The sequence below is a fragment of the Schistocerca serialis genome, chromosome 2 (genome assembly GCF_023864345.2).
Source record: "Schistocerca serialis cubense isolate TAMUIC-IGC-003099 chromosome 2, iqSchSeri2.2, whole genome shotgun sequence".
NCBI classification, from domain to species: domain Eukaryota; kingdom Metazoa; phylum Arthropoda; class Insecta; order Orthoptera; family Acrididae; genus Schistocerca; species Schistocerca serialis.
This window is the reverse complement of record NC_064639.1, coordinates 307,309,706-307,324,785: the sequence shown is the minus strand read 5'-3', so window position 1 is coordinate 307,324,785 and position 15,080 is coordinate 307,309,706. Positions and strand designations below refer to the sequence as shown.

Sequence of the window (15,080 nt, the reverse complement as noted above, 5' to 3'; positions counted from 1 at the left end):
CTTTATAATAAAAGTAAATGCAGAATTATATTCATTCACTCTTTCTCCGTAACATGGAAGTAGCTAATGAAATCATCATCTTTCTCGAGTGCACAATTCGACCTTTGTGTGCTTTGGCAATTTTCCAGTCAGATTTTTTTCCCTCGGCGTTTGTGCTGCTGATCTCTTTGATACCACAAGCATCTATGATATTTATATCACCACCTTTACATTCATTTCTGACTACTTTATCGGGCATGCATCTGATGTCATCAACAATACTTCTTCGTGCTGAAAACAGTGGACGAATGATGTGTGATGCTAGGGCCGAAGTGGTGAGGATGCGAACTTGCCTTAGTGGTTCGCTGAAAGACCCTTAACCAGCGTAAGGCTCGACGGACACGAGTAGTTTATTATCGAGAGTTCGCAGCGTCGGTTCCTCGTGCGTTTCAGCAGTGCATGGGGAAGAGTGGAGCCGCGCAAACTGCGGCGGTAACGTTGCGAACTCGCTTCGTAAAATTGTACTGGCCAACTACCGCTGCATCGCAGCGGTCTCGCCTATCACCGTGGAGCAGCAGTCGTCGATGGGTGGGACAGTGCACACGCGTTCGCATCCCCAGCAACAGCTGCCGCCTGCCTGTCTTGGGTGCAGCCTGTTTGAACCTGAGATCAGACAGCTTAAGGGTCTTCAAATTTAAAACTCTCTCTGGAGCGGCACTAATTGTCAAGGACACAGCACCATTTAATAGCGCTAACAGTCAAGTTCAGCTTAACAACGACAGGTGCTTTAAAATAGTCTCCATTTGTTCCTTAGATGTCCAGAAGCGCGCTCCACGTATCTCTGGGCACGACTTGTACGACAGTTAATGATCCAGTTCTTGTAGGAGAGAATAGTTCCGAAGTGCAGTTTCACGACAAAAATAGATTAGGTTTGGTTATATTGAAAGCCTCATCGCATAGTCTTCGCTTTCGTTGGATGAATGCAGTTTTGCTGTTAACTTATCAATCTGCTGTACACTCATTCAAATGTAACTAATGAATTACTTCTATCTTCTCTTACATCGTCCGCAGCTCGTAGTCTTGCAGTAGCGTTCTCGCTTCCCGCGCAAGGGGTCCCTGGTTCGATTCCCGGCGGGTTCAAGGATTTTTCTTGCCTCGAGATGACTGGGTGGTGCTGTGTCGTCTTCATCATCATCATTCATCGGCGCTACGGTCGGAGGAAGGCAATGGCAAACCACTTTGCCTTTCTAGTACGTCGGTGCGGGTCTCCTGCATCGTCCCCCACGCTCCTCGGAGTATGGGACCTCATCATGATATCTTAAATCTCTAAATAGTGACGCGAATGCTCTTTTCAGTAGCCGTGAACTAACCAGTGGCTCAGTCCAAAACTTGTTGTTGCGTTTCTTTATGTATTCATAAAGTAAATAAGCAAACTCTGCCTACGTTCATACTGGCTGGCTTATAATGTAATACAGCCACGCCTTTATCGCTGCGATGTCGCAGTATGTGCACTGAAAAGATTTCTAACCTCACAGCGAGCACGATAGCAGAACAAACACTGCTAGCAGTTACTTCTGTAAAATATCTGGGAGTATGCGTACGGAACGATTTGAAGTGGAATGATCATATAAAATTAATTGTTGGTAAGGCGGGTACGAGGTTGAGATTCATTGGGAGAGTGCTTAGAAAATGTAGTCCATCAACAAAGGAGGTGGCTTACAAAACACTCGTTCGACCTATACTTGAGTATTGCTCATCAGTGTGGGATCCGTACCAGGTCGGGTTGACGGAGGAGATAGAGAAGATCCAAAGAAGAGCGGCGCGTTTCGTCACCGGGTTATTTGGTAACCGTGATAGCGTTATGGAGATGTTTAATAAACTCAAGTGGCAGACTCTGCAAGAGAGGCGCTCTGCATCGCGGTGTAGCTTGCTCGCCAGGTTTCGAGAGGGTGCGTTTCTGGATGAGGTATCGAATATATTGCTTCCCCCTACTTATATCTCCCGAGGAGATCACGAATGTAAAATTACAGAGATTAGAGCGCGCACGGAGGCTTTCAGACAGTCGTTCTTCCCGCGAACCATACGCGACTGGAACAGGAAAGGGAGGTAATGACAGTGGCACGTAAAGTGCCCTCCGCCACACACCGTTGGGTGGCTTGCGGAGTATCAATGTAGATGTAGATGTAGATGTGTGCATACAGTTGAACATGAGCGAGCACCAAGCGAGCGCTGTTCGCTCGCGCTTCCCTACCGTTTGCGCCTGACAGATTTCTCATTTGCTGATGTTCGTTGGCTTTTGTCCGCCCAAGTGTAGACCATACTTGAGATTGCGCGTGAGTTCTGTGCGGAATGAAGCGGCTGCTCCGCTTCTTCATATGCTCCTGTCGAAATGTCAATCCTGCAGGGTGCAGACGTCGGCTGCTTCCATCGCACGTTGCGTCGTGTGTCCGCAGGGTGACGAACGGGTGCATGCCGCTGCCGGCGTCCGGGCTGCGAGTGTTGGACAGCGAGGGCGGCGGTCCCGAGTTCGTGCGCGTCTCGTGCCCCGGCGAGCGCTGGCAGGACCTGCACGCCTTCGTGCCCCTCACCAGGCCCGCCTACAACTGCTCCGCTGCTGACGGTCAGTACCGCACTGTCGCACTCAAATCTTCCACTACCAGACCTCTTTTTTTTTCGCAGTGGAAGAAATTAATGTATGCTTATTTTAATAATTGCCGTAGTCCGAGTGAGAATGTAGAAAAAAATTCCCCACCATTTCGTTCTCAAACGTGGGGAGGTATGGGACATACGGGGTGACTCGTCAGTACCTCCGGGGGAGGCGACTGCACAAAAACTAAAAGATATACAGTAAACAGATATTCATCAGTGGATAAAGTAACTCTCCAAAGTTTTTATTTGTCATTACAGGTGCCCAGTATCGACACGTGCGTGCAGCTCATTGACATCAGGGAAGGCGTCACAGCAGCCTGCTTTGCAAATCTGTTCGTTGGGTTGCCTGCTCTACAGGAGCGAACTAATTCGATGCGAGAGTAAGGAGCGGATGATTTGTGTACACGTTCTGACACGCATGCACCCTAGTGCTAACTCGCCACTTCTTACGTAATATAACCCAGTACGTTGCCCTCGACGGCGAGTGTTCATCAGAGACAAAGGTGTCATCAGGAGTGCCCCAGGGAAGCGTGATAGAGCCGCTATTATTTTCTGTATACGTAGATTATCCGGCGGACAGGGCGGGCAGCAAACTGCCGTTGTTTGCTGAGGATGCTGTGGTGTGGGGGAAGGTGTCGAAGTTTAGAGACTGTAGGATGATACAACATAACTTAGACTTTATTTCTAGTTGTGTGATGAATAGCAGCAAGCTCTAAATGTAGAACAACGTAAATTAATGTGGATGAGTAGGAAAAATAAACCCGTAATGTTCGGATACAGCATTAGTAGTGTCCTGTTCGACACATCACGTCATTTAAATATGTGGGCGCAACGTTCCAAAGCGATATGAAATGGAACGAGCATGTGAGGCGAACGGTCGACTTCGCTTTATTGGGAGAATTTTGGGAAAGAGTGGTTCATCTGCAGAGGTGTAAGCATACAGGACGCTAGTCCGAGCTGTTCTTGAGTACTGCTCGAGTAGTCGTGATCCGCGGCAACTCAGAGGCGGGCTGCTATTGAGAAAATTTATAGCACCGGTATTTGGAGCTGAGTGCAGAACTATTCTACTGCCGCCAACATACATTTCGCGTAGGGACCACGAAGATAAGATACGAGACGTTAGGGTTCATACGGGGGCATACAGACAATTGTTTTTCTCTCGCTCCATTTGCTTATGGAACAGGAAAGGGAAGGGTTAGTATAGGTACATGGTACCCTCCGCCGCTAGCTGTAGATGTAGGTATATTATCAAATTGAAATTTGGAGACATGGCCTGTCGACGTGTGTGTTTATCTGCATGTCTTTTAATTTTGGCGCAGTCGTCTTACGAAACCCCAGAGGTGTTTACATATAACTTTGTGTGTGTCCCATTGGTATTTCGACTTAGAACTTATATGTCCCAGGGGCAATGACATGAATGATCATCCTGTATTTTTATATATGATATATATTTCCAGAAAGTACTAGGATCAGATTTCTTATTACAAATCTTGACAAGCTCTTTATCATTACCTTCAAATTCACGTGCCGCATGGGACAGTCACGTAGGTGCTCCTACTTTCGATACCACGTGAAACAGTTATTGCAGAAGGCAATTTGACTTAAGGTCCTTGTTTTAGTTGCCTTCCGTCTCCTGCCGCCTCCTGCGCATCTTCTTCTTGTTTCAACATCAGTAGCTAGATGTTCCCCAGCGTTCACCAAAGATTTGTACTCAGCACGTCAGCGTACAGGAGCTCTCTTTCTTTTGACAATTGCGTCTTTCTTTCCCAATGCAATCATTTACTCTTCAAGTAGGATAAAAATCAATTACTGGCGAACAGCGGATTAATAATGAAAATTTAAGACAGCACATCGTACAAGTACAATCCAGGTGCAATTTGTAGTTTTAAGAGTTCTGCAAAAAATTAGCAGTCACCCTTTCGCCAGCGAGACTTTGATACGTAGCAATAAGCAGCAGCAAATTTCCACTGGACCCCCTTAACCGGTTCGGAATTCCAAATAGTGCACAGCCTGCGATCATCTCCAGTACTACCGAAACTGCTGATGATCAACTCGGACCCCAGGCGGAGCAGACGGTGACAAGCCAGACAACATTTCATGAAACAGAATCGCTGCGAGGCTGCGCGTTCTTATGTCTATCCCGGCTCTGCCTGTAGGCTCCTGCGGCGGGGATACGGCGGCGAACGACTCTGTGAACGTGCTGATGCTGGGCCTGGACGCCGTCTCGAGACTCAACTTCCACCGCCAGATGCCTCTGACTGCCGACATGCTGCGGGAACTCGACGCCATCGAGATGCTGGGCTATAACAAGGTAAGCCGAGCCAACTGACCTGCCTACACGATCTTCCAACGGTACTGCGATATGGCAGCGCTAAAACACCACACTGATAGCTTTGACTCTTCTCGCGTCTCTGTATTTCGTCACATCGTTGTAAGCCTCCTCAGAACACGACACCATGCTTTCCGCCATCTTTCTGCATCCGCTTACCTTTCTCCACGAAGATCCTTTACCACCAAATAAAATTCTCACCTCTCCTCGCTCATATGAACACCTGCGAATGACCTACACTATCTGTTAACACGACTCCGACAATCCTGTTGTGTCTCTTCTCCGTTCGAATCCCAGTGTGCTGCCGCGCCTCTACCTATACATCCCACAAACCCTTCACCTGCACACCCTCCACATCCTCTCTCAAAGAAATTCCAGTTGCCTTCCTCTCCCAGACCATGAACTCGGCCTGTCAACTGTAAACCTATCCTTCCCTATCCATCTCCCCCCTCTCCCAGGATTCCCTCCTCCTCCTCCTCCTCTTCCCCTACCACACCTCATCCATTTCCCCTTCCCCGCCGCCCCTAATCTCTTTTACTCTCCAGTCTGTGGCACTCTATACCAGTTGCCCCTCTCAACATGTCCCCCACAGCCACTCCTGTCTTTGTCGCCACATATTCCCAGTCCACCGTCCTCACCACCACCACTCCCTTATCTCCCTCCATACCCACCCATCATTTCCTCTACAATCAACTGTCCCAGGGCAGGTCCTTTTTCCAGCTATAGTGAAAGTGCACAGTGCTCCATTTTTAATGGCCAACGTCTCTTCTGTAGTGTTCAACGACTTTTTCAGTGGTTTTTCAATTGTTTTCGTGTTCAAGTGTTTCTCAAGTATTTTTAATTGTGCCGTCTGTCCACATTTTTATCATTGTTCTTAAAATGATTGTTCAGGTAGCATTTTATTATTTACACTCATGCTCATAAATTAAGGATAATGCCGATACATGGTGAAACAACGCTCTGCTGGGCAGTTTGCGGCGTTAAATCACCTCGGGGTATGACTATGCGGTGCATTTGACCTGCGGTCGTCGCTCGGTGGCGCTGGCAGCAGTTCACATGCGCAGAGGTGTGTTGCTGCATGTCAGAGTACGGTGCAGCGAGTAAGTGTGCAGACGTTTTCAGACGCGCTAATGGTGACTGTGTGTTGAAAATGGCTCAAAGAGCACATATTGATGACGTTATGAGGGGTAGAATACTAGGGCGACTGGAGGCTGGTCAAACACAGCAGGTCGTAGCATGGGCCCTCCATGTGCTACAAAGTGTGATCTCAAGATTACGGCAACGATTCCATCAGACAGGAAACGTGTTCAGGCGCTACACTGCAGGACGTCCACAGTGTACAACACCACAAGAAGTCCGATATCTCACCATCATTGTCCACAGACGGCCACGGAGTACTGCAGGTAGCCTTGCTCGGGGCCTTACCGCAGTCACTGGAACAATTTTCTCAAGACACACACAGTCTACAGACGACTGAACAGACATGGTTTATTCGCCCGGAGACCTGCAAGGTGCATTCCACTGACCCCTGGTCACAGGAGAGCCAGTAAAGCCTGGTGTCAAGAACACAGTACATGGTCATTGGAATAGTGGTCTCAAGTTATGTCCACAGACGAATCCAGGTGTAGTCTGAACAGTGATTCTCGCCGGGTTTTCATCTGGCGTGAACCGGGAACCAGATACCAACCCCTTAATGTCCTTGAAAGGGGCCTGTATGGAGGTCGTCGTTTGATGGTGTGGGGTGGGATTATGACTGGTGCACGTACACCCCTGCATGTCTTTGACAGAGGAACTGTAAGAGAACAGGTGTATCGGGACGTCATTTTGCACCAGCATGTCCGCCTTTTTAGGAGTGCAGTGGGTCCCACCTTCCTCCTGATGGATGATAACGCACGGCCCTACCGAGCTGCCATCGTGGAGGACTACCTTGAAACAGAAGATATCAGCCGAATGGAGAGACCTGCCTGTTCTACAGACCTAAACCCCATCGAACACGTCTGGGGTGCTCTCGGTCGACGTAATGCTGCACGTCTTCACACCCCTAGGACACTTTATCAGCTCCGACAGGCACTGGTGCAAGAATGGGAGGCTATACCCCAGCAGCTGCTAGACCACCTGATCCAGAGTATGTCAACCCGTTGTGGGGCCTGTATACGTGTGCATGGTGATCATATCCAATACTGATGTCGGGGTACATGCGCAGGAAACAGTGGCGTTTTGTAGCGCATGTGTTTCGGGACGGTTTTCTCAACTTATCAAAAATACTGTGGACTTACAGATCTCTGTCGTGTGTGTTCCGTATGTGCCAATGCTATAAGCGCCAGCCACATTCTGCAATTATCCGTAATTTATGAGCATGAGTGTATAGTAACGTTTCAGTCCCTACCCACTTGAGTGCAATGCGCAGAACGTTGATACAACGATGCGAAACTGCCATAAATGTCCTTTTTTGTGTGTTTACACTCGCGCGCCACATTTATACCTTCGCCCTTGGCAAATCATCAGCGACCTATTCAGCAGTTTGTCGTTCTGTCGTACGTTCGTATCCAGCACCAAAGCTCGTCACCCGTGATGATCTTTTCCAGAAAATAATTTTCCGCGTTTTCAATTTCAGTCAAGTCGCGGTAGACGTCCACGCGTCGTCAGTTTTTGTTCGGGAGTCAAGGTGTACGGGACGAACTTTGCAGTCACTTTAGCTTTCTTAAAAACATGCTGCAGAAACTCTTAAAACACTTGATTTAGAGAAGTTTGATGCTTCATTGCGATTTGTGACAACAACGTTGACACATTACTGACGCACGTTCACTACTTCAAGCTGCCTGGTCACAACTGACGGCTCTAAAGCACGGCTGTTGTCTACAGTTGTTAGTTCAAGCTGGCGCTGTAGTTACTGCGTTGATGTCGCTTGTACGCGAAGAGTAAAATCAGTCTCAGAACTTTTTGTACAGACGATATGTGTCGCCAGTATTGTAATCGAAGAGTGGTGGGTCTTCCCGGCAATTTACGTTACGTTTATTTACATCAGCTGCAAGTCCCTGCATCAAACTTTAATCCTCTTCAGGACATTTTGCACTTTGCTACAGCTTTGCATCCTCCCGGTATTCATCATCATCATCCGCAAACAGCTTCACTGATCTTCCGACGTTGTCGACCGGATCTCGTATATACTGATCACAACTGGACCTACAGTACTCTCTAGGGATGCTCATAATATTTACACGACTTATAACGAGATACTGAGTGCCATTTTGTTAGGAAGTCTTCAATCCGTTCACGCGGATGGTCCGATATTTTATTAACTCATATTTAGTTCACTAAGCGACGTTGCGGAACTGTGCTGAATGTTTTCTGGAAGTCAAGGAACATGATATCAATCAATGCTATTAGCATTAAAGACGTTCCTTAAGTCTACAAGAGACTGACGCCAGCGATGAAGTCCTATAATTGCGAACACCTGTCTGACGAACTCTTCTTGAAAACAGCAATTACCGGCGCCTATTGCCGAGGAAAAAACGTCGCTCAAAAGAGAGTGAGATCTTTCTTATAATATGAATAGAATCAGACGCTTATACCATCGCGTCCAGTGGCCTTTGTTGTACTGAGTTATTTAAACTGATTTTCAAACCCACGATCATATATCTCAGTATCTATAATATGTTGGCGATCGTGTGCTTATTGAAAGTAGGACCCACATTACGATCGTCTGCAGTGAAACAATTTCGGAAGACCGAATTCAGTTTTACCAGCATGGATTCTCAAAACGTCGATCATGTGAAATACAGCTTACACTTTTCTCATATGAGAAAAGCTGAAATCCGCGAATCAGGTCACGTATCTGCAGTAGCGGAAGAGTGAAACTGTCAGTCGTTCTAAGTGCCATTTTTTCACAAAACGCGTTTTTAGTGCTGTGTTCTCGGTACTCCGTTCCATATCCCTTTCCTTGTTCCAACTGCAACCCGTGGAGAAAACGTTTGAGACATTTATTAGATGGCGCACGGTCTTTGAGCAACGCAGCGTCCTCTCTATTAGTTGACCCACAGTTTAAGTGGTAAGCAGTGGCATGTACTCTTTGGTGGCACCAGCAAAACATCCTTGTATTGAAACGAGGTAATTTGGGTTCTGAAAATAGAATAAGAAGTTGGAAAATATTTTGAGTGCTAAAGCTATGAACGCAGTCCATGTAATTCCAACGCAAACAACTAACGTACTCGATTTTAAAGATGCTCCTGGAACATTGTTGTTAATGCAGGCTTGTGAGGTATACAAATGCAGTATGATCAAAATGTCTCACACTCAGCCATCTCAGATAGCTACTAAAAGTCTTAATCTGAAACAGAAGAATGGCAAACTGTCAGTGTCTTCAAAAGAGGAAAGACCATGGCTGATGAATACCATGCCATACTTCCTCTGAAGATCAGTCATATTCATCAGTTTCAAACTATAAAGATCTACTTACGATGATGCCATTTCTTCCTCAACAACACTGGAAGCTCTCCAGTGATGGGTTTATTGACTACAGTTCTACTAATCAGACACTATTGCTGCATTATTGTACTTGTATTATCACAAATAAAACGTAGTGCCTCAGTATTAAAGATGCTTGTTGGCCCTTAGAACGAGTTTTTTCTGATATGGCATCTAGATCGTTCTTCATAAATTATTTATTTTCTGATTTGTATTATTATTTTTTGCAGTGATGAAGTGAACAGCATAATTCAGTGGTATTAGAATACCTTCTGAAATTTTTGGATACAAATAAGTTACGTAGAAAAAGAGATACATTGTTTTTTTGTGTTCTTGCAAAAGTCACATTTGGGACTTGCAAATTTCCGCGCTTCATTTCTTGAATTCCAAAAATCGTTTGAGTCAGTACCACGCTTACACTTATTGATCAAAGTACAATCGTGTGGATTATGAAGTGAAATTTGTGACGTTACTTACAATTTCTTTGACGCAGTATGTTACCATGGGTGGATAGTAACTTCTAGTGAGTTCGATTCCCGGTCGGGTCGGAGATTTTCTCCGCTCGGGGACTGTGTGTTGTGTTATCCTTATGTTAGTATCGTCAAAATTGACATTTCACTATTGAAATGGCTGTATGGGCATATCCCGAAAGCCAATAACTTAAAAAGTTTCAGGTGTGCCCCAGGGTAGCATGTTGAGACCATTGCTGTTCGTGCTGTATATTAATGAGCCGGCCAGGGTGGCCGAGCGGTTCTAGGCGCTACAGTCTGGAACCGCGTGACCGCTACGGTCGCAGGTTCGAATCCTGCCTCGGGCATGGATGTGTGTGATGTCCTTAGGTTAGTTAGGTTTAAGTAGTTCTAAGTTCTAGGGGATTGATGACTCAGAAGTTAAGTCACATTTTGCTCAGAGCCATTTGAACCATTTTTTGTATATTAATGACGTTTCAGACAATATTAACACTAACCTCAGACTCTTCCCACACGCAGCAGATATCTATAATGAAGTATTATTTGGAAAAAGCTACACACTCATTCGGAGATTGGAAGATATCAGAATGGTGCAAAGTTTATCAAATTATTTAAATATTGAGAAATATGCAATTGCGTTCGTCATAAAGCGAAAAACGTAGTGTCCTATGACTACAGTATCAACAACTCACAATTGGAATCCGTGCGTAGCATCGAGAGCACATGAAAAATAGAGAACTTGGGAAATCAGCAGTTGCTTAGCATGGTCTTACAAATAAACAGACCAGTATTTGGTAAAACCAAAATCTCGTTCCACTCTTCTACAAAGTGGAAGTCTGTTACTATACAGCCAGTAGATATTAGAATTTGGGATAACAACTTCAACCTGGACAGTGGTTATAACCTTATGCGTGGAAACAAGCTCTCGGCGTTGAGAAAACACACATGTGCTGAGCTGTTTACGTTCCTACTAAGGAGCTGGTGCCACAAGCGCAGACATGGACTCAATATCTAACAACAGGACGAAATTATGACGTATGCTGACCGTTCGCAAGCTGTCTGTGAGCTATAAATAATCACTACAACAACATAGAATCAGTCAGTAGCTCATCATGAAACCAATGGAGGATTTCGTCGAAAGATTGAGATTTTGTCCAGATGCCTCGCTGCAAGTAAACAAGTGCTGTTTCATACACTGTTAAGATTGTTGGCAAACTGTCCGATTTTGATACTTCAGTAAATACATAATCATTTACGCACCTCTTCATACAATTTGCTTCTCATTAGTAAAATAAAAAAAGAGATGAATAAGTTAGTAGTCAGCCCAGTTTTACTTCTTTGTCTTTACAACACAAAAAAATCACTTCGTCTACATTAACGAACATTTTAAAAAGGCACGTAGCAACCCGATAATCCAGTCACAACTCAAATGCGGCAGAGCATTCACATGGAACTGACAGTAAAAGCTGAAATCCGGCAACCAGAACCGCATTCACCAGAATCGATATTGCAGACGAACGATAAGGGGACTTGAGGAATCAGTTAACAAAAAATAAAATAATAAAATGTAAAGTGCGTGATGCTTAATTTAAATTCGTCTCCACAGAGAGTTTTTCGCGAACGATATACATGGATAGACCTATTGCCCAAAATTTTAGTGAACACTCGTGTTTTATATAAACGAGGAGTAGGAGGAGGAGATTAGTGTTTAACGTCCCGTCGACAACGAAGTCATTAGAGACGGAGCGCAAGCTCGGGTGAGGGAAGGATGGGGAAGGAAATCGGCCGTGCCCTTTCAAGGGAACCATCCTGACATTTGCCTGAAGCGATTTAGGGAAATCACGGAAAACCTAAATCAGGATGGCCGCAGACGGGATTGAACCGTCGTCCTCCCGAATGCGAGTCCAGTGTGCTAACCACTGCGCCACCTCGCTCGGTTTTTTATATAAACGATGCGTCCATCCATTCCACTTAGCAAAGTAACATGAGTAGTAGAGAATGCAAGCAAGATGATGGTTTGAATAGGAACCAATGCGTAACCTGGGTCTAGGGTAGCACCTCTGATTAGTAATCAAATCGTGTTGGGTCTCAGGTTCCAAACCAGCTTCTGGTTAAATTTTATATAAAACCAGCAGCAATGACGGCTTAAACTTCCGGCATAAGAAGGCACCCTGTTTCTCCTAACGACCTTGTCAAAGAGGGCGGAGTAGTGGACAAAGGTTCGGGGTTCTCTCTTGCCGTTGGGGTGGAAAACTGCTCCCCAAACGGCGGAAAAAAACAGCAGCGGTAAACGACACGAAGATGCCGAAGTTAACTCAAATCACTGAACCAAAGGCACATAGGGTGTATCCAGAGCGCATGTGGCCTGAATCTGGAAACATATCATGATGATCTCTCCGTTGACAATAGATTCCGAATTCGTTCCCCATTCGGATCTCCGGGAGAGAGCTTCCAAGGGGGAGGTGACCATGAGAAAAAGATTGAATAACCAACGGAGGGATAACATTCTAGAAATCGGAGCTTGGAATGTCAGAAGTTGAAGATTGTTGGAAAGATAGATAATCTGGAAAGAGAAATGCAGGTGATCGATCTGGATATAGTGGGGATCATTGATGTAATGGAAAGAAGACAAGTATTCCTGGTCAGATGAATTTAGGGTAATATCAACAATCCCAGAAAATGGCACAACGGGTGTAGGATCCGTTATGAATAGGGACGTAGGCACAGTGGGGCTACTGCGAACAAAATCGACAGCAGACCAACACCGACAACAGGTATACATGTCGACGTCGCAAACAGAAGATGAAGAGATAAAGTACATCAGGATGCTCAAGGGGGTAATTCAGTACGTAAAGGAAAATGAAGTTCTAATATTTATGGGGGATTGGAATGTGGTTGTAGGGGAATGAGTAGAATAAAGAGTTACTGGAGAATACGGACTAGGCAGTAGGAATGAGAGAGGCGACAGGCTGACTTCTGCAGTAAACCACGGACTGTGATACTGAATACTCTGTTTCATGATCACAAGTGTTCTGGCTTAACCACAAGCGCCGGAGCGAAGATGAAGAACGGAAGACCAGAGAAGGCGGTGAGGAAACGTCAGCCAGTAGCCGGCTCACAAGGACCGCTCCGCTCCAGGAACGCCCTCTGCAAGATATGAATATAAGTGCCGTTCCTGCCAGCCTCCGCCGATCAGATCGGCTTAGTATATGGGCATTAGTGCTTAGTAGTGATCCGTATCAAGTGCTTACTTGGACTTTGACCATAGCGAAGAATCTTACTGTTTGCATTTCACTTGGAACAACGATGTAACTTCAAAGTTAAGTGTTGTTAATCTGCTTTATAGAAATAAAACTACTAATGTTATTTGCTTGGATTGTTGTACAGCATTCCGAGAACGTAGCATCCATTTGGCACCCTATAAGCGACGAGTGGGCAAGATCCAACAACAAGTGTAGGAGATAAACTTGGAAAATACTCAAAGGCACGGGAAGCCTCCAGCTGGTTTACGTCCTGGTCAGGCAGAGGTTCAGAAATCAGATATTCGACTGTGAGACGTGCCCAGGACCAAATACAGACTCGGATCATAATTCGGTAGTAATGAAGAGTAGGCTGCAGTTCAAGAGAACCGTACGGAAGAATCCGTGTGGAAGAAAGTGGGATACTGAAATACTGGGGAATGATCAGATCCATTTCAAGTTCGCTAAGGATGTGGATACTGTGGTGCGGAATACTCATATAACAGTAGGCAGCTGAATAACAGTACACATGTAAAAAAAAAAAAGGAAAAAAAGATAAGAAAAAGAAAGGTAGTCATAGATGTTGGACGGTTAGACATAGGTAGAAGGAAGGTGACTCAGAAGAAACCTCATATAACAAAAGAAACACTTCAATTGATCTGATCGACGATAGGAGGAAGTACAAAAATGTTCATGGAAACATAGGCACACAGCAATATAAATCAATGACGAATGAAGGAAAGAGGAGGCCAAGACGAAATGGCTGCAAGAAAAAATACGAAGAGCAAAAAGGAATAATCCTCGGAAGGACTCACTCATCATAAACAAGTGAAGACAACCTTCGGTGAAATTAAAATCAAGGATGGTAACATTAAGAGTGCAACGGAAATTCCACTGTTAAACGCAAGGAAAGGGCGGATACTTGGAAAGAGTACATTGAAGATCTCTATGAGGAGGAGAACTTGTGTGGTGATAAAAAAAGAAAGTGGAGCAGATAAGGAAGACAGAGGGCATCCAGTATTAAAGTCAAAATTTAAAAGAGCTCTGCAAGACATGAGATCAAATAAGGGAGATGGGATGCATACTATTCCATCGGAATATCTAAAGTCATTGGGGTAAATGGCAACCAAACAACTATCCTGTTGGTGTGTAGACTCTGAGACTGTCGAGATACCTTCAGACTTTCGAAAAAATATAATCCACACAATTCCGAGGACAGCAAGGGCAGATAGGTGCGAAACCTATTGCGCAGATTACTATTTCATACATCCAAGCTGCTGACAAGAATAATGGGCAGAAGAATGACAAAGAAAGTTGAGGATCTGTTACATGACATTCAGTTTGGCTTTAGGAAAGGTAAAGGGGCCAGAGAGGCAGTTCTGATTCTGAAGTTGATAAAAAAGCAAGACTGAAGAAAAATAAAGACACGTTAATAGGATTTGTCGACCTAGAAAACGCGTTCGACAATTAAAGTGGTGCAAGATGTTCGAAATTCTGATAAAAATAGGGGTAAGCTGTAGGGAAAGACGAGTAATAACCAATACGTACAAGAACCAAGAGAGTAAGATAAGACTGGAAAATTAAGAACGAAGTGCGCGGATTAAAAAGAGTATAAGACAGGGATGCGTTCTTTCGCTCTATTGTTGAAGGTAAACATCGAAGAAGTAGTGAAGGAAATAAAAGAAAGGTTCAAAAGGAGAATTAAAGTACAGAGTGAAAGGATATTAATGACAAGATTTGCTGATGATATTTCTATCTTTAGTGAAAGTGAAGAACAATTACAAAATCTGTTGACTGAAATAAACTGTCTAATGAGTATTGAATATGGATTGAGAATAAATCGGAAAACACTAGAGTAACGGGAAACAGAAGAAAGGCGAAAAGTGAGGAACTTAATACGAAAATTGGTGGTGTCAAAGTAGAAGAGGTTAAGGAATTCTGCTACTTTGG

At 44.9% G+C, this 15,080-nt stretch overlaps 2 protein-coding genes across 3 annotated transcripts in view; one reads left to right on the top strand and one right to left on the bottom strand.

The window, feature by feature from the left end:
- The window catches only part of LOC126457087 (uncharacterized), a 763,934-nt gene that overhangs the window by 471,975 nt on the left and 276,879 nt on the right, over positions 1-15,080 (bottom strand). The gene's annotated exons all lie outside the window — the stretch shown is intronic.
- Positions 2,449-15,080, top strand: part of LOC126455928 (uncharacterized) — an 82,829-nt gene continuing 70,197 nt past the window's right edge. The window contains exons 1-2 of the mRNA XM_050091685.1: positions 2,449-2,599; positions 4,785-4,939. Of these exons, the coding sequence (XP_049947642.1) occupies positions 2,449-2,599; positions 4,785-4,939 (306 nt within the window). The remainder of the gene's footprint in view (positions 2,600-4,784; positions 4,940-15,080) is intronic.